Here is a 20316-nt window from a genome sequence, read left to right on the forward strand (position 1 = left end):
TTGAACTTCAGTGTTACAGAGACTCCTGAAAATAACCTGGACAGCAAAGAAAGCAAAAAAAAAAAAAAAAAAAAGGATCATCAAATATATCAATCCAGAGTTCTCATTTGAAGCATAAATGATGAGGCTCAAATTATCCTAGTTCAGAAACATTATGTGAGGACCTGTCCCTCTGAAAAAGGTTCTAATGCTGGGAAAAATGCAAGAAAAGAGAAGAGAATAACCAGCAGCAGAGTGGATAGATTGTTATAGTAGTGATGAATGCACCTGCAAGACCAGGTTAAGGACAGATAGTTGTGAAAAAATTGGGGGTTTCTGGGAATCTACAGTGACTTGGTGCATAATTTATCACACATTATTTACTGAAATTTGGGGGGGAACCTTTCTTGGAGGGAAAATCTGACTATGCCTATTTACTTGTTTTAGTCCTACTTAATTTATATCACCATCCTTCCCTTATTCCCTCAGGGGGAAAAAAGTATGATTCCTAGTCTCTGAAAGAGTGAATCCAATTTTCTATTTAATTTTGAACAAAATACAGAGCCAAGCCCTTTTCAAAAACAGGGTTGTTAGATAGCTGCGACAGGTAGGAGGAGAACCACCGTAGAACGGTGCCCCCCAGTCCCAACCCCTCGAGTTGTCGCAGTAGGATACCATGGTCGATGGTATCGAAAGCCGCTGAGAGGTCTAATAGGACCAGGACAGAGGAACAGACCCTGTCCCGGGCCCGCCAGAGATCATCGACCAATGTGACCAATGTCGTCTCCGTGCTGTATCCAGGCCTGAAACCCGACTGAAATGGATCCAGGTAAACAGCTTCATCCAGGGACTGGGGAAGCTGACGTGCTACCGCATTCTCAACAACCTTCGCTACAAAGCAAAGGTTGGAGACTAGACGATAGTTGGCTAAAGAAGCTGGGTCCAGGGAAGGCTTCTTAAGGAGGGGCCTCACCACTGCCTCCTTCAAGGCGGTGGGAAAGAACCCCTCTCTCAATGAAGCGTTGGTAATCGCCTGGAGCCAGCCTCATGTCACCTCCCAGGAAGCCGAGACTAACCAAGAGGGACACGGGTCCAGCACACAAGTGGCAGCACTGAGTCTCCCCATAATCCTGTCCATGCCCTCGGGGGTCACAGGATCAAACTCATCCCAGATGGTCTCCACAAGATTCATCCCCATTGACTTGCCCGAATCTACCCAGTCAGAGTCCAAGCCTGTCCTGATCTGAGCGATTTTATCCTGCAGATACTGAACAAATTCTTCAGCCCTACCCTGCAAGGGGTCTTTCCCGGTTCCTTGGTTAAGTAAGGAGCGGGTCACCCTAAACAGGGCGGCTGGGCAGTTATCTGCGGATGCGATAAGAGCAGAAAAATGTTGCTGTTTTGCCGCTTTTATCGCCACTAAGTAGGATTTAATATGAATTCTTACTAGTGTTCAATCAGATTCGGATCGGCTGGCCCTCCAGCCACTCTCTAGGCGTCTTTTCCAGCGTTGTATCTCCCGGAGCTCCTTGGTAAACCAGGGAGCTACCCTGGATCGACACCGGGTCAGAGGCCGCAAAGGCACAACACGATCCAAAGCCCCAGTGGCCGCCCTATACCAGGCTTCCACTAGGGCTTCGGTTGAGTTGTGAGCCAGGGATTCAGGAAAAGTCCCAAGCTCCATCAGGAACCTTTCAGGGTCCATCAGGCGCCTGGGGCGGAACCATCTAGTCAGTTCCGCCTCCCTGAGGTGAGGGTTAACAGTATGGAAGTCAAGCCTGATGAGGAAATGATCTGACCATGACAAGGGTTGGATAGAAATATCCCCTAAATCTAGATCATTCATTCACTGCCCAGAGACAAAAATCAGGTTGAGCGTGTGTGTCCCCCATTATGAGTGGGGTCTTGAATTAACTGAGTTAGGTCCATAGCCGTCATGGAAGCCATGAACTCCCGAGCTGACTCAGATGTCTCGCCAATGGAAGGCAGATTGAAATCCCCCAGGATCATAAGCCTGGGGAAATCAACCACCAATCCAGCTAACACATCCAGCAGCTCCAGCAGGGCCGATGAAACGTAGCAGGGAAACAGGTACGTAACAAAAAGGCCCACCTGAACTCCAAGGCCCCATTTCACAAAAAGGGACTCACACCTGCCTATCCTGAGGCACAGTGACTTCCTGAGGTCTGAGACTTTCCCTAATAACCACCGCCACCTCCCCACCTCTGCCCTGGGCTCTCGGCTGTTTAAGCACCCAGAAGCCTGGTGGGCATAATTCATTAAGGGGAACACCCCCCTCTTGGCCCAACCAGGTCCCCGTAATGCACGCCAGGTCCGCTCTACCCTCTTGTATGAGGTTGTAAATGAGGGGAGCCTTATGTACCACGGACCTGGTGTTAAGCAACACCAGCCGGAGACCAGGGTCCTGTAATCCCGAGCACCCAGGGGTGTGAGAATCGTGATGAGGGTCAGAACGCGCGATAGCTCTTAAACAGCGGACCCGCGTCCCCCAAACATAATTTGGCCCTCGGCCCCCACCATATCTGCCTCTCCCACACACAGTAGAGATGGTGGACCCCCCAATGGAATGGCTTAATGTCTCCCCCAGAATCCCAACCCTTCCCAGCACTCCCGACCAGCGCCCATTAGTTTAAACAGTATCAAATCTGAACAAGGTACATTTCCCTTGAGCTATCTGTACTGTAGTAAAATCTTTCTTATATCAGTAGCTAGTTGCAAATAAATCACTGTTATTTTACTCCCTGGAGAAGCATCTGCAGAGATAGGTGTAAAAAATAAAAGTCAATCATAGCCATGTGATCAAAGCTATGCTACTTTTATGTGTATCACCCCTCCACTCCAGAGGTAGTATTCAGCCAGTTCTGATTTTTAGTGAAATTTTGAGTGGTTCGGAGAGCCAGCAAATAGGTTGCCCCTGCCCCTGCTGCCTCCCACCTTCCCAGCTGATTTTCTTTTGTTGCACTGAACAGGAAAACAGAGCTTTAAAGCAGATTAGTGGGGTGGGAATGGGAATTTTGCAGTAACCTTCCCCCAGGAGTGGGGAGGGAATGGGGATTTTGCAGTATCTTTCCCCTGCCACACTCACCAAGCCACACCCACCAAGCCACACCCATAGAACCGATAGTAAAAAAATTTGAATCCCACCACTGCTCCACTCCAACATGTACAATCTTGCAACATTACGTAGCTCTGTATTTTTTAATATTTTCATGGAGTATATAAAAGAACATAATGCAATGCACTGGAAATAATCAAAATTTGAAAAAAATGCTTAAGCACAAACATCAGTTATATTTTGTCCCCTTTCACAGCAAAATTCAAGGCATGTGAATGCCTAGATTTGTCTTAAACCTATTTCTTAGTTTCCTATGTATGGACTGGAATTATCATTATCATCAGTGAGCATATGTTTTATGTCTGCTTTGGACACTAAATATGAGTAGCGAGGAGGAATACCACCACAGCTTCACAAATATGCTGGTTCAAAGGCACTTCCATAAGATTTAAAGGATAATTAAGGAAAATATTGAATATTTCTAATAGCCTTTTAAAAAAATATGTTTATGGAATTATGTCATAAAATATTTTAAAAGTTTTGTGCAAAAACAATAAATGCAAATAATAATGAGCTTAGCTCAAGTGTTTTGTAGAAAATCTATTATTAAGAACCAGCAAAGAGGAAAATTAAGTCTTTTTAGAAAAAACCCTAAGGAGGGATTGTCATGTTTATAAACAGTCTTGTCTCAATGCTTTCTACTGAATTTGCAGCTTTACTCTTTTGACAGGAAATTTCCCAAGTGAAATCTCCTGTCAAGAAATAATTATCAGTTAATATGGCCAATTTTGATGAAATTAACAAAGCAAATTGGAGCTAAACAAAATGTGTTAAGCCAACCTTGATAACACATTTGATAAAGCACTCTCAGTGTTAGACTGCTTCCCTTCATTAGTCCTCCTGCAGCTCTGATTAAAAGCATTTCTCACATGATATTTGGTATTCTATCACACATACACACACACAAGCAAGCAAACACTGTAGTTCTTTTCTTCTGCTTTCCTATTTCCTACTCTAACTGGAATCAGTCTGCTCTGGAATACTTTACAATAAGTAGTAATCAGGATAAAATAATTAACTGCTTATTCAGCATGTCAGTCCTGAAAATTAGATTGGCTGAAGTCAAGAATATAGGATCATAATTTCTGATATCTAGGTGTTGTTATTATCTCCCAGCCTGGGCAAATTATTTGGGAAAGATTGAATAGTGGCATAAAGCCAGACTATAAATCTCTCCCCAAACACTTCTTGTTTCTTTAGAGCAGATCAAATAGTAAATATTTGGCAAGGAAGAAAAAATTAAGATCATATTCATCAGAAAATTATATATCCCACAGAGAAAATAGACTTCCTGAGTCTTACTGAGCGGAATACAGAACTATTTTCAGTATTTTAATTGCAAGTACTTAGTGTCCCCTATTGTTTCCTGTGAAGAAGCCACGAAAGTCAGGAAGCTCTCCTGTCAAGCGGGATGACTATTTTTGGGTGTAGAGACTCATGTCTTAAATCCTCTGCTAAGTCATCAAGTTTCTCTGATTTAAGTCATCAAACTTCTCTCTATTTAAGAAAAATAGATATGCTTCCTCTCCAAGTTTTTGTTTTTTTGCTTGTACAACTTATAATATATTACTTGCACTTTGTTGCGATATTAGCTACATTTAATTAAAAGATGCAATGCGCTTACTTTTAAGTAAAAAGTTAATTTGACAATATCATAGAAACCCTATTTGCTTTCCATATCTTTCTGGCATTATTGCAGTATTCCCTCAGTTACATCCAGGGTTTTTATATCAATAAGCTGTGGTGGTGCAGTGGTTAGAATGCAGTATTTCAGGTAAACTCTGCCCATCACCTGGAGTTTGATCCTGATGGGGTCAAGACTGACTCATCCGTTGAAAATCAGTAAAATAAGGACCCAGATTGCTGGGGAAAATATGCTGACATTGTAAACAATTCAAAGAGTGCTATAAAGCTCTATGGAATAGTATATAAGTCTAAGTACTATTGCTACATCAATGATTTTGTCTAGGCATAGAACTAATGTGTTTTTTTTAAAATTTTAGTTTTGTCTCATCTCAATAGGCATGTTTTGTATAGAGATCAACTGAATTTTGTTTAAGTATTTAATATAGCTGATTCTGCATTGCTTCAAGCCTTAAACAAACTGCCATTACAGCAAACTCTGTTTCTTGTTGAGCACTATATTTATACACCTCATCTCTGCACTGAAAGGACAGAATATGAAATCTGATTTAGGAATAATGAAGCAGCTGGCTGGAAGATTTTTTTAAAAAATGTTATAAGGCTTACGCATCAAATGCTAGAAATTTAACTTTACTGATGGTTTTGTAGGCTTTCATAACCTACAATCCCAACCCTACTGCATAAATTCATTTCAGTATTTTTCAGATACTGCATACAATAAGGCATGGTATCACTGGTGTTTTATCTGAAACTGGAAGTGTGTTACATATGTACTAAGGATAAACTTTACCTTCGCTCACAGATAGAATTCTGACAGTGCAATAATTCAGAACACATAGGACAGAATAGATCAGTGTTCCCAAACTTGGCAACTTTAAGACTTGTGGACTTCAACTCCCAGAATTCTCCAGCCAGCAGAGTTGCCAAGTTTGGGAACCACTGGAATAGATGGATCTGAACTTATTCTACTCCCTTCTAGATCAAGATTTTTCCAAAGTTCTGATCTTGACCTGTTTCGTTATCTTTATAAAATAATTAATCTTATTTTATAGTATTTTCTTCTGGTACAGGTTGTGTGCAATTTTATCCTTTTAACATTGTAAGCTACCCAGAGTTATTCTGTGGTAAGTTGGGCAGCCAATAAATGTAATAAGTATACATGATAATACAAATACCATAAAAGTGGAAAAACTGAAGAAAAGTATTGGATGCAGGGACTAAATTATCTGTCCTCAAAAGAGAATGAGGCTTAATATCAGACTTTACTTTGTGAACAGATCCTCAAAAAGATATTTTTAGTTTTTAACATTCATTGGTGCACAGTCTCGTCCTAAATAATTGTATGATAAAGCTGTGTAAACTGTGATAATTAGTTGACTAGCATAATGGTTGTTTTATTTCATGAAACAGAACAGTGAGTTAATCTCTTATTATTTGTCTCAAACAGCTCTACCATACTGAGAAAGAGCATAATGATTTTATGAGCTATCTTTCCCTCTGAGTAAACTATAAATCTATAATATTAAATGTAACACAGGTACACCTCACTACCTCATTATATTTTAATCTAACATTTTTTTAAAAAGTGCTTTAAAAAGTTTGTCCTGATGCTTCAACTAGTATATCAAACTGGTTCTCACTTCCATGTTGATGTCATACAAAATAGTTATAACTATATGTATTTCTAAATGCTATTTAGAACTCTGGAAAAAGATATCTGTTACTTTCCTGTCAACTTACTGCTTGGGAAAGATGCTGATGGGTTAGAAAAAAAATTGGAAAAAGGGACCTGATCAATTTATGGTTCACTTGTGCCATAATTGTCATCCCAAAGATAACAAATTATCTGGAGAAATATATCTTTCACTAGAAAAAAAGACTGTAACTCCCTGAATTAGACAATATATTCCCAATAAAACATTCAAAATCAATCCACTAGCTAATGGGACCTTATTCGTGGAAATGAATTATTTAGAAAATTATATTAATTTAATACCTTTGTCATTGGCATCCTAAGTGAAAACCCAATATTGGCTTTATATTTTTTTCTTACATATAAAACTAAAACTATTGCAATAAAATTTGGAGGGAAAAGATATTTTATATCAATTATTTAAAAAATTATAGGAACTAGAACACAGTCTTAAGAACTATTAGCCAATGATAAAGAATGTGTTGTCATATAAGCATATATTCATCTAAAAGCAGAGATTTTTATTGAATAAAATTATAATGTAGAATCTTCTAAAAATGACGCTTTTACAAGAAAAATCCCAAAAGAAACTTTATAGTGTTTTTTAATGCAAAATTTTCCTATTAATATCACTGCCATACTGAGAGTACATTAACTGCTATATTAAGCAAGAAAATGCTTTAGAATATCACATTAAAATCTACAGGATTTACTTCAGAGGAAACTTTGCAAACAAAAGCCTTTTGGGTGATAAGAATAAGAACACACATGTGTTCAATGCCTATGCATGTTATCTGTACCAGTTCGGCGCCAAGTTATAATTTATAGAAACATCTGACTAATTACTCTCCGAGCTTTGAAGCCATATTGTAAAATTTCATTCTATTGCATATTACAAATTGCAGTCTTTCAACAGGTATACAAAAGATCAAGGAGTACTGTCCCCAAAATTGTTGTGATTTGGAGTGGAGTTGGTGTTTTGCACAGAGAATATTTTCATATGAATGAGAATGAAGAAATGGGTAGGCAGCACAAATAATGAATGACATGCTTGAAAGAGCTGTCAGAGGAGAAAAGAAACTGCTGCCATTCCTTCAAGGAAGAAATGTGTGCACACTGGCATGTACATTTACAGCAGTATTTCCAGAGATCATGATCATAACTGAGAATTCTGGGAGTCGATTCATATATGGTGATTGTTCAGGATGGAGTTTCTAGTACGGAAAGTGTTTATCTCAGAAAGCCTCCTTAAAGGCTGTCCGAGCTAATAGAGATTCATGAAAATTAGGATCGTTAATTACTAGAGACCTTAAAACTGAAAGAAGTGTCTTCCCTCTGGATATGATGAAAAAAAGGAGGAGAATAAGCCTTAGCATCATATAAATATGTTTCTGGAAGGAAGAGCCATTGAACTCCACCTCTTTTTCCCTATGGGAATTACTGTGTTTTTCTATTTACTTATGCAGATGAGTGGACCTGTGGACGTGCATGTACTTATGTGTTTGAAAAGTGATTGTGAATATATGCAAATAAGTGATTAGATAATTTTACAAATACTCATTAGTAGGCATATAATCAACTAATATAAAAATTTTCTCTTGTCTCTGCTCAAGGGGGAGGGCTGGCTTGACCAACACACATGTAAACATACATTTATAGAAGTGAGGTCTAAAGCGGCTAGGATGCTGAGGCAAAAAAACCACTGAGAAAGTTCCCATAAATAAGACAGGTAAATACATTCACAAAATAATGATTTCAAACACATTTAAGGTACTGATTGAAAAAATGCAACCTAGGTAATCTTCCCTTTGTATATTGATTGATACCTGATTATGTATGCCTGTGTAACATTATATATGCTATACAAATAAATAACCTATAGCTATATTTTTATAAGTAATACTTTTAATAAGTATTATATATTATAATTCCATTATCCATTCTTTGGCCTACAGTGAACCACAAGAAATCATACCCCCAAAGAAAACATTAATAAAACCCTAAAAATATTAATGTTTGATTTATTTACTATAAGCCTTGAAAAACATGCAATTAAACCTATTTCACACATTTACATTGTAATAAAAATAATATTATCAAGTATTAAAATACAGAAACATATTTATTTTGTGCAGATTTCAAGATTATTGCCAAGCTACTACACATTAGGGAAAACATAACTACAATTATTATGTTATAAATATCAGTGTCAAAATGTACTGCTTACATAAAATGTATGCATTATTTTTCTGTTATTATTTTTTGTAACTAAAAGCTACAAATTAAGCATTAACTCCATTTGGAGTATAGCGAAATCTAATAATATTTTCAGATTATTGTATTAGTTAATTAGATTATTGGAATTATACAAATAAATAAATAAATAAATAAATAAACTTTGAAAAATCAAATTAGGTTGTGCTAATGGAGGCATTTGCAAGATTCATGGTTGGTAATCAACTGCTTTCTCTTAAAACATTTGGGGCACTATAACAGACTGGAAAGGATAACTTTTTTTTGTATTAGCAAAAAAAGAAGCAACACTGGAATGATAAAATATGCATTTAAAGGGACAAATGTAATACATACCCTGATCTAAAACCTCCTCCTCTTCTCTTTTTGGCTGCTGCATTATCATACCCATGCCTTCATTTTTGATTTCTAAAAAAGAAAATGAAAGAAATTTCATCAGGAAATTCCATATTACAAACAGGAAATAAATTACTAGAGAAAGTCATGGAAATACTTATTCTTCTAACCAATGACATTTATATCGATAGTCAATCACAATGAATCTAGATATAATCAAGCAGGCAAGGGGATCACAAAACCTGTCCCACCAAAAAGCAAAACAAAACATGTTTGTCTGAAAAGATACTGGCAAAAGATTAGGCCTACCAGATTTAAGTTAAAAATTTTGGAAGACCACTACATGGGAGCAATAGTTGAGTTTGTTGCTGCATAGTGATTGCTTGGAATTTTGTAAGTCTAACAAATTGCTTATAAAATGAAGATATTTATACCGGTTTTACAGGAAGCCTTCCCTTTTTCTTTAGATAAGATCCTGTACAGTGCAACAATTTCTTCCCTATAGTCACAGAATTTGAGATTTCTGGAGATGTCACTATAGGGAGGAAAAATAAAGAATTCTCCTTCTTCTGGCTAATCCATGTGAACCTATATTTAGGTTGAATGCCATGAAGAAACAGAACAACTATTAATTTCTGGAAGAGAATTATTACCTTTAGGAATTTGATTTAATTAACTAAAATATACTATTTATAATTGATTCATAAGGATCCATAACTTGGCTCATTCCTGTCCATAAATTATTATGCCACTTATTCTTTAATGATTCATAGGTAACCATATGTGAGAATTCAGGCTCTCAATGGTTCTTCAATGGAAAGAACACAGCAATGTATCAAATTCTTATCAAATAAATTACTACAGAAAGGGCACATATACTAGTCAATGAATATTTTTTCACAGAAATAAATATAAATATAAAAATTAGAAAACATCTTCTTTTGAGTTACAATTATTTTGACTTTCACAAGAGATTATTGCAATATTATCAATTATCTATAATGCATATTGTTAATTTTGCAACCAAGACAGTGATGGGTTCCTACCGGTTCGTACCCTCTCAAAGGCTAACCATCTCCATTATATGCTACATATATACTACATACCGTATTTTTCGGAGTATAAGACGCACCAGAGTATAAGACGCACCAAGGTTTTAAAGAGGCAAATTTTTAAAAAAAGTAGGTAGGTAGATGGAGGGATAGAGAGGGAGAGAAAAATACAGTAGGTAGGTAGGGAGAGAGAGTATGTAGGTAGGTAGATAGAGGGATAGAGAGAGAGAAAAATACAGTAGGTAGGTATGAAGAGAGAGAGAGTAGGTAGGTAGGTAGATAGAGGGATAGAGAGAGAGAAAAATACAGTAGGTAGGTAGGGAGAGAGAGAGAGAGAGTAGGTAGGTAGATAGAGGGATAGAGAGAGAGAGAAATACAGTAGGTAGGTAGGGATAGAAAGAGTAGGTAGGTAAGTAGGTAGAGGGATAGAGAGAAATAAAGTAGGTAGATAGGGAGAGAGAGAGAGAGAGAGAGAGTGTGAGAGAGAGAGAGAGAAGGTAGGTAGGGAGATGTTTCCAGGTGTATTTATCCATGTGCTGGAGAAGAAAATCACTGACAACCTGCAGCATCTAAGACTTGTTTCTGCTGGCACAGCACTTGATCAATGTAATTCTCATCAATCACTCTAACTAAAGAGCTTTCTGAAAGGGGGGGAGTTTTTGCACTCTGCAAACATCCCCAAAATGGCCTATTTTTCGCAAAAACAGGCCCATTTTTTTCAAATAAGGCATGTATAGCTTTGAGGAGGCTTGCACAGTGTTCCTGGAGGAGTGGGGAGGCAAAAAAGAACAAAAACATGGCCCATTTTTCGCAAAAATGGGCTGGTTTTTTGTCAAAAAAATTGCATGCATAACCTTATGGAGGCTTATTGAGGCTGGGGGGGGGGGGACAAAAACGGTCCATTTTTTGCTCATTTCTGCCCTCCCCCGCCCCAGGAGCTGTCCAAAATAGGCCTAGATTAAAAAATATATTTCAATCCTCTGTAAATATTATCTTAAAACTGTAAGTTTGACCAAGTTTCAGTATAACAAATTTCAGTTAGTTTAATCAGAGAACATGTCTAATTTTAATTCTGTTCTTTATCTTTTTCTTATCTTTTTTGTTAGCTTTCTTTATTATCCAGATTGGATGAAAAAGTGAAATAAAAAATAATAATGCAGATAATTTAAATGAAGCTTGCTTATATTCTGTTTTACTAGTAAATGCACTTGAATATGTAGATAAGATACAGTTTAATTTTATAGAAATCAACATACTTGATTATCACATATCCAATGTTTCTCTTCCCCTTTATTCTGTGTTAAATATAAATGTTTTGGAAAAAGCAGTTCTAATAACAGATTACAGTTTGAATTTGGTCCAATTATTATTTATTTATTTTGCATACAGTAAGTTTTAGAACAAAGTAATATGACAACTGACTCTTAAACTATTAAATACTACACAATGCCATATCAGCTGAATGTACTTTTGACTATCTGGACGGCTGTGCTGGATTTTTTGGCACATTCTTTTGACTGCATATCTAAATAGCAGCATGTTTACCTAGGTATCTCAATCACCTTGGTTGACTTCCTCACAAATACTATATCAGCTATATCATTCTTTCCTGTAGTGGTATTAGCAAAGAAATAAATATTTTTACCTTCATTATGTCCGTGGGCCATCATAGTCATATCAGGCTTGACTGGAATAGGGATATTTGCTTCTTGAGGTATGCTTTTGAATATCTCTGGCTTAATGTTCTGTGTACAGGTCATGGATGAAATGGCATATTTGGCTTCCATGTAATACATAATGTAGAAATTGCACATTTCATCCCTGGCTGTGCCCCTTTATCAAAATATGAGTAGAGGGAAAAGATAAAATATAAATTTTAGCTAGATAAGAAACATACTTATAAAGATTAATGTAAAATGTAGAAGAGGAAAGGACATCTTACAATTACAAAGTCATATAGCACTATTCTTTAAAAATATTTCATATTAAACATGCACGGGCTCTTGAAATAAAAGCTATTATCTCAACTGTTTGCTTAGCATTTATTAAGAACATTGTTTTACATAGTTTTATGAAATATATCAGACCTTAGTAGAAATTCCTAGCACTTTCAGCCTTCAAAGCAAACTTTTTTCTACTGACAGATTCTTAGTTACCACTCAATCCTACTAAGGCCATGCCTGCTTAATTGTGGCTTCTATACAATTCATTTTTGTTTTATTTTTGCAGATATATTTCATAAGCTTCCATCAAAATGCATCCAGCAGTGCAGATTTCAATCAAGATCACTTATATGGTATGCAACAGTATAAACTATTTATTCTTTCCTGAAGAATTCTCTTCCATCGTCCTACCACCCATCCGGATGATATATTCCATTTACAAAATCATTAATAATTTACTCTTTTAATTTAGGGCTCTTCTATTTAATGCATGCCAGATTCATTGTATTGCCTCTCCCTTGTTCTGCAAGGCCACGAAGTATAGATCCAAGTTTTTAAAAAACTAGTTTCATTATATTATTATGGGACACTAATTGTAGCATCTTTTATTTAGATTAAGTGATGCTATAATAGTGATGCTGCAATTTCCCCTCAAGCTTAGATTGCAAGCCTTTTCCTTTTCTTTTAAAGAATTAATGCAAAAGAAAATTAATGAATACAGTAGCAGTGTTTTCAACATGACAAATCCATTTATTTATTCATTACAAGTATTTCTATGTTACCCAGCTCAAAATATACACCTGACAGCTTGCACAAAATATTAAATATAAAAGCCAAATGAAATTCAAAACAAATACAAATCAGTGCCCACCCAAGTAGTAGTCAACCACTAACCCACAAATAACGGCTCCCACAAAATTGTCTGCACTAGACAATTTTGCAGAAAGCTAGTAGAGAGGATGCCAAGTGCACCTCTGGGAACAAGGGATTCTGTAATGTCTCCACAGACAAAAGAGGAAGATTACTTAGGATCTGTGTTGATTGTTATTCATACAGAGACAGAAGTATGAACATTATTCTTCTGCCTGTCCAGACTTAGCAAATTCCATCTAGAAAAGACAGTCCATAAGGAACACTCAGCTATATAAGGCTGTATTAGTCAAATTCATAATCTTAAATTGGAACTTTAATTCTATCCAGCAGCCACATAATAGATATCATATTTTCGATGGCAGCACTCACTCACTAATCACCTTAGTTGCCTCATTTTGTACTAACTGTAATTTCCAAAATAGTCACATCTGGAAAGTATAACAGTAATCTAAGTGAGTAAGTAATAAGGGCATTGCTAGACTATCTTGGGCCAAATGAAGCAAAAATCAGTTTATCAATTTCAGCTGGGAAAAGGCAATCTAGAGCAAAATTTCCACCTGCTCTTACAACTTTATAGAGAACATAAGAATAGCCTGATTGGATTACACCTAAGCTAGCTAGCTAGCATTCTGTTTCAAATGGTGCACCCCAGTGGCACCTAGAAGGCAACAAATAGGAGATCAAGGCAGCTGTTCTCTCCCATTGTTGCTCTTGGGTATCTAATAAGTGAAACCAAATTGCATCTGTATTTGGAGGCAGCATTCAGTAATCAGGGCTAGTAGGAGTTTCTCTAATCAATCAATGTAAGTTGATTACATGCCATTGAAGACACTTTGCTTCATATCAATTTAATTTTTTTTAATAATTTATAATTCTTGTCCATATGTCAGTGATGTAGACACATGTTCTTTGTTCAATTTACCATCCATAGTTCAATAAATCTGAAACATTTCTAAGTACTTTTTTCCAATGTAAACAGCCCAAATCATTACTTCCTATTCTTAGGAAGGTGGAAGGTGTTCATGCCCTCTGATCAACTGCCTTTTATGTTTTCCTTTTGTATATGTTTTTCAGTCCCATGATATCTTTTGTCTAGATCTAATGACCAGAACTGTACCCATTAGATGTGGCATAATGTTTCATAGGGACATTAACGTATTATAGGTGACTCATTATGTATTTTCTACGGATGTAGCAAGAAAGTTCTTTATAAATTCTGCACATTATGTAAATGATTTCATTTACTCCAACGTCTCTTTTTTGGGTAACCACTGGCAATTCAATCCTTATTATTTGATTACAAAAATATGAATTACTATCCATAATGTGGATCACTTTGTACTTCCTGATATTGAATTGCACTTGCTTTTAATGTCCTTGTTTAATGTCCTAGAAAGAAGCAATTCACAGTCTATTTGTTTCTTCACTCCTTAAATAATTTTTTATCTCCTCAGAATCAAAAACTGAGAATTGGAAACTATATAAATTGAATGAATAAATCAAAGAAACAAACTTTTGCAACTCACAGGATATATTAGATTGATTTGTATGCCAACAGGTCAAATAGCATTGGGCCTCAAAGAGATCCTGATGATGCTTACTTCTTATCTCTTTCCACTGTGAAAACTGCCAATTTATTCCTATTTATTTTCTTATGTTCAATCTGTTACTGATTGCTCAGCTGGCCCAAGAGTTTTTGATCAGGAAATTTATCTCGAAAGTGTAAATATCCAATGCCAGTAACCTTATCTAGAACTAACAATGAAGCAGTTGTGAAACCAGAATGTTTGTTTACAAACATAAACTCTGTCTTATTGGGATTGAGTTGATTGAGCTTGTTTCTACCTCTCTAGTCCTCATAAAGTTCCAGATATTAGGCTTAGATTCCCACAGCTCCTCTCACCCTGGATATAATGGTATGCTACTTCACTCTGGAGTGGCGAAATAGCATACAATTATATTTTACATAAACTAGTGATGATTTCTCCCAACAGATTTATATAGCTGTTGAAAAGCAATGGGAACAAAGCTGAATATTTACCCTTTACTATGATCGTTCCTTATCTATCACTGCTTAGTGAGTAGAATGATTAGAAGTGTCTAGTAAGTTAGGTAGTTTTGAAGAAGGAGGATAAGAAGACAATTGAGTCTTTTGAACTGTGACATTGGAAAATATTATTGAGAATACTATAGACCTGGGGTGTCAAATTCACGGCCCATGGGGCAGATGCATTACATTTTGGCCACCCCACCCTCAATTTAGAAAAAAGTTGTGATACATCACATGACAACAGCGTGTTGCCACGAGTTTGACACTCCTGCTATGGACAGTCAAGATAACAAACCAATGAATCACTAGATGACTCAACCCAGAGCTCTCATTTAAGGCTTAAATGACAAACTAAAATAATGCTACATTGGACATAATATACAAAGATGTAGCTTCTTAGAGAAGGTTCTAATATTGGGAAAGATGAAAGGAGAAATAACAGGATGACCAGCAGCATTTTAGATGAAGTCAGTTACTAATGGTGACATTTTTGGAAGATCTTAAAGACCAGATTAGGGACAAATCATTCTAGAGAAATGTGGTTGCTAGAAGCCAACATTGATTTGATGCCACATAATCAATAAATACAAACTAAGGCAGAGGGTAACCACTATAAAAGGTATCTTCAATCTTCAATCTCCATAGGCCACAAGTATCAAACTCATCATGTCATGCTGATGTCATGTGATGTATCATGATGTTTTTTTCCCTTTGAGGAGGTGGGGCGGGTGAGCGTATGTGTGACACATCTGGTCCATGGGCCACCAGTTTGACATCTCTGCCATAGGTGATCCAGTACCATGGTTGAAATATTGAAAGAGGTATAAAATGATTACTGTATCCTGAAAATATTATTCATTAAAACAGCTGGTACTATTTATATTCTGTGTTCAGGTCTGAACTTAAACTGAAAAAATATCACATAATTTGTTTCATAAAGAATATTGTTTTTTAAATAAGAATCAATAGAATATTTAAACATCTTTCTTTAGAAATAAAAAAAGTATTCCTGAATACAGAATATTTAATATTTGCTTCAAGACGTTTATACTGATAACAAAATGATTTCAAAATGAATGCATTAAGAGGACTCAGTGGAAAGAAAAGATGTGTGAAACACAGAAATATATAGAACGGGGAGCAAAGACCAGTGAAAAGCTTTGTCTAACTCTCCTCCCATCAATTAGTTTTTGCAATCAAATCAGTCAGCCTACACTAATAGAATGATGTGGGGGTGGACTATGTGCAGCTTCCAAAGACATCAGTGCTTACTCTTATCCTGTGGCATCATGCAGCATTCATTTATTCACCATAGCAACAATAATGACATCTGTCAGGAAGCGAATGAGACCTTCCCAAAAGAGAATTGGTATTCAGCCTTTTTAAAATATGGAACTGTTCCAGAGAACTGTTTTGCCTCAGCAAGATTAGTGTTAGCCTCCTCCTTTTAGCCTCCTCTCCTTCAAGTTGATTTAGATAGCTGTCAGAAAACTGACACCTCTTTAAAACATAAATAAAACACTGAAGTGTAATTGAGGAATAAAACTAACTTTCCTACATGTATTAACAATAGCCAAATATTATCAATATTTTTAACATAGCACATTTGCTATCCTTGGAAGATAAAGAAGTAGGCTATTCCTTATAAATTTAGTTATTAATGAGAAAAAAGATATCAATGGCAGACAAAACTGCTTTTTTGTTTGCTGAAAAATAATGAGCAATTAGATGCTTGCTTGTTCTACAAATATGGATGGGGAATCTTTTTAAACCAAAGGGTTGTTGTAACTTTTCAGAAACCGTGTGTCGAGAACAGATGGCAAAAGAAGAACTGGACATGACAAACTCTGCCATTCAAATATGTTGTCTCCCTGATTTTTGTGAGAATTATTGATGGATGCGGAACAGTTGCAAAATATTAGGTCTGATTGAATTATTGTTTAGGTAACTGTTTCAGCTTCCTAGGTATTATTGTAGAAGGCCCTTTACCTCCTTTACTTGTCAATGTATCCCATTTTATTTCACATTAGTACTGTATTTGTCTATCTTCCACAGCAGTTTGTTTGCTTTTCTTCTACCCAACTCAAATAAGGGGACTCTGGGCAGTGTACCAAAGTCAACTACAACTACAAATCCCAAAGAAAACAATATAATACATTAAAAACAAGTCATACCACAAAATCACCACTAAACTAAAACATCCAACAACTAATCAAAGATCAAAGACCTGGAAAAAGAGTCAGGTTTTGACTACCCTTCTAAAGACCTGCAAGTTCAGGACCAACTATATATTTATAAGTAAATTACATGGGCTACTAACATGCCTCCAATATCCCATAAAGTGGCATTTTGTCAGTGAAAAGACTTTGGGATATGTCGTCCTTATGTCTATCCATCCCTACCTTTGGGATGGATAGATACCGAGAGAACAGGAGGAGTCCTGAAAAATAACTCCTTTTTATGCCTATTTATTTAAAATATTTGTTTGACTATCCATTTATATATATATATATATATATATATATATATATATATATATATATATATATATATATATATATATATATATATATATATATATAAAAATAACTCTGGGAAACTCACAGCCTGGTAATAAATACCACCAACAAAAATGTATTTCAAAGTGTGTGTTGGAATCTGGTACAGAATCGCTAGAGGGAAGAAGTCTTTCAAGAGGAGCTAATCAGCCAGATTTGCCTATGTAGGAAGAGGTGTTGAGTAGACCCTCATTAAGTGTTGTCAGGGTATATTTGATAGTTATCTACACTGTGTTTTAGTCCTGCACAACCAAAGTACTGATTTGCTTGAAGACCACAATACAAAGGACATTGTTTGAAGAGTGTGTTCATGTGATGTTTCATTTAACTGTGTTGCTTAGCAATGGAGTTGCCAGTCCCAGTAGCGACTGTTAACCTAGATCTACTATAGAACCAGGTTCTATACATACCATGTTTCCCTGAAAATAAGACATGCTAATAAGCCCAATCGGGCTTTTCAGAGCATGTGCCATAATAAGCCCTCCCTGAAAATAAGCCCACCCCCACTATTTAAGTGCATGCACAACCGGTCCCCGCCATTACCACTGTATCACCTACCAGTACAGCTTGTGGGACAAAAAGAGGTCTCGCTGCAAAAACAGTGGCAGGTAAAGCAAAGTGCTTCCACCCCCGGCCCTTCCCTCCCGCTCAAAAAGAGCCCGTCGCAAAAACAGCGGAAGGCCAGCAATGCGATCACCTTCTCCTGCCTGTTCCTTCTTGTGCAAAAAAACACCGCCCGCCCCAATGGTAAAGGCAGCCTTCCTGGTTCCCTTCCCCACTGTCCCTTTAGCGAGGGATGGCAGGTGGGGAGGGGAGAAGCGAGGCGCGCCTCTTACCTTTCCAGCTCCATCGCGTTCTTCGCCCTTTTGCCCATTGAATCCCCTTGTAGAAAAACCTCATGAGTTCAACTCATGAGGTTTTTTTTTACAAGGGGATTCAATGGGCGAAAGGGCGAGGAATGCGATGGAACTGGAAAAGTAAGAAGTGCACCTTGTGGCCCAACACTGCCCACCTCACCCCAATGATAAAGGCAGCCTGCCTGGTTCCCTTCCCCACCATCCCTTTAGCGAGGGGGTGGCAGGTATGTGGAGGGAGTAGTGAGTCTCACGTCCTAGCGCTACCAGAGACTGACAGCTGCGCTGCGTTCCTCGCCCTTTCACCCATTGCATCCCCTTGTAAAAAAAACCTCACAAGTTGAACTCATTACGTTTTTCTTAGAAGGGGATTCAATGGGTGAAAGGGTGAGGAACGTGACGGAGCTGGAAAGATAAGAGGCACACCTCACTTCTTCCCTCCCCACCTGCCACCCCTCGCCAAAGGGACGGCGAGGAAGGGAACCAGGCAGGCTGCCTTTACCATTGGGACGAGGTGGGCGGTGTTGGGCTGCGAAGCGTGCCTCTTACCTTTCCGGCTCTGTTGCGTTTCTCGCCCTTTCGCCCATTGAATCCCCTTGTAAAAAAAAGCTTCAACTCATGAGGTTTTTTTATAAGGGGATTCAATGGGTGAAAGGACGAGGAACACAATAGAAAAAAAAAACCTGCTTGCAATTTCAAGATGTTTGATTGAACTCACGAGAAGGGTTTATTTTTACCAGCCGCTTCCCTGAGCACAATGGCGAGGAACGCGATGGATCCGGAAAGGTGAAAGGCGCGCCTCGCTTCTCACCTGCCCCAGAAAATAATAAGCCCTCCCCTATAATAAGCCCAAGGCCATATTTCGTGGGGCAAAAGAAAATAAGATCCTGTGTTATTTTCGGGGAAACACGGTACTATATATTTTGCATAAAAAAGCTCTTATATGGGTTTAATAAGGAACTAAAGCAAGAGCACTCTACCTTACCCTATAAATTTTACAGTTGGTGAGTTAGGAGATGAAGACAATCATTTTTGTGCCATATTATATTAACTCTATGTACAAGGTAAAAGGTAAAGTAAAGATTCCTCTTGCACATATGTGCTAGTCGTTTCCGACTCTAGGGGGAGGTGCTCATCTCTGTTACAAAGCTAAAGAGCCATCGCTGTCCAAAGACGTCTCTGTGGTCATGTGGCTGGCATGACTAAATGCTGAAGGTACACAGAACACTGTTACCTTTCCACCAAAGGTGGTCCCTATTTTTCTACTTGCATTTTTACATGCTTTTGATCTGCTAGTTTGACAGAAGCTGGGACAAGTAATGGGCGCTCACTCCGTTACGCGGCGCTAGGGATTCGAACTGCTGAACTGCTGACCTTTCTGATCAACAAGCTCAGTATTTTAGCCACTGAGCCATCGCGTCCCTAAGAACAAAGTACAGATACTGTATTTTAGAAACAGCATCTTTTTGCAAATGAACCAATTTCCCATAATCACTATGAATAATAGCATATAATGCCTTTAAAAATGATCATTTATACATTCAAATTTCATTGGGAGATGTAACATGATATACACAAATTGATCCTAGCTGACATTGCAGAATAGATGTCATTGTAAGGGCTTCATACATATACTGTGTGTACTAGATCAAATCTGTCAGCCTTCAGAGGGCTCAGCAGCAAATGATGACTCTGAAGACATACAACCTCTCATTCATTGCTTGGCTAATCTTGGCAGACAACTCTTAGAAACCTCAGCTAGATTAGTCTTTATTGGAAAAAGACTAAAGCCTGTAACACAACAGTTGACTGTAATAGCAGAATAAGGAATTCTGACCCTGTAATGTCTACCCCCCCAGGATTTAAACAATTGGCTTTCCTTTCTTGCTTTTCTTAGCCAATGGAAACTTGGCCAGTTTCTTGATAGCTTTGATACAAATGGAAG

The 20316-nt window shown here is 37.4% G+C and overlaps 1 protein-coding gene across 5 annotated transcripts in view; it reads right to left on the minus strand.

Moving 5' to 3' along the window:
* The window catches only part of PAM (peptidylglycine alpha-amidating monooxygenase), a 140035-nt gene that overhangs the window by 32601 nt on the left and 87118 nt on the right, over positions 1–20316 (minus strand). For all 5 annotated transcript variants that reach the window (XM_032213398.1, XM_032213397.1, XM_032213395.1 and 2 more), the window contains 2 exons: positions 11739–11926; positions 9042–9113 (listed from right to left, as the gene is read on the minus strand). In XM_032213398.1, the coding sequence (XP_032069289.1) occupies positions 9042–9113; positions 11739–11926 (260 nt within the window). The remainder of the gene's footprint in view (positions 1–9041; positions 9114–11738; positions 11927–20316) is intronic.

Source organism: Thamnophis elegans, chromosome 3, assembly GCF_009769535.1.
Source record: "Thamnophis elegans isolate rThaEle1 chromosome 3, rThaEle1.pri, whole genome shotgun sequence".
Taxonomy (NCBI): Eukaryota; Metazoa; Chordata; class Lepidosauria; order Squamata; family Colubridae; genus Thamnophis; species Thamnophis elegans.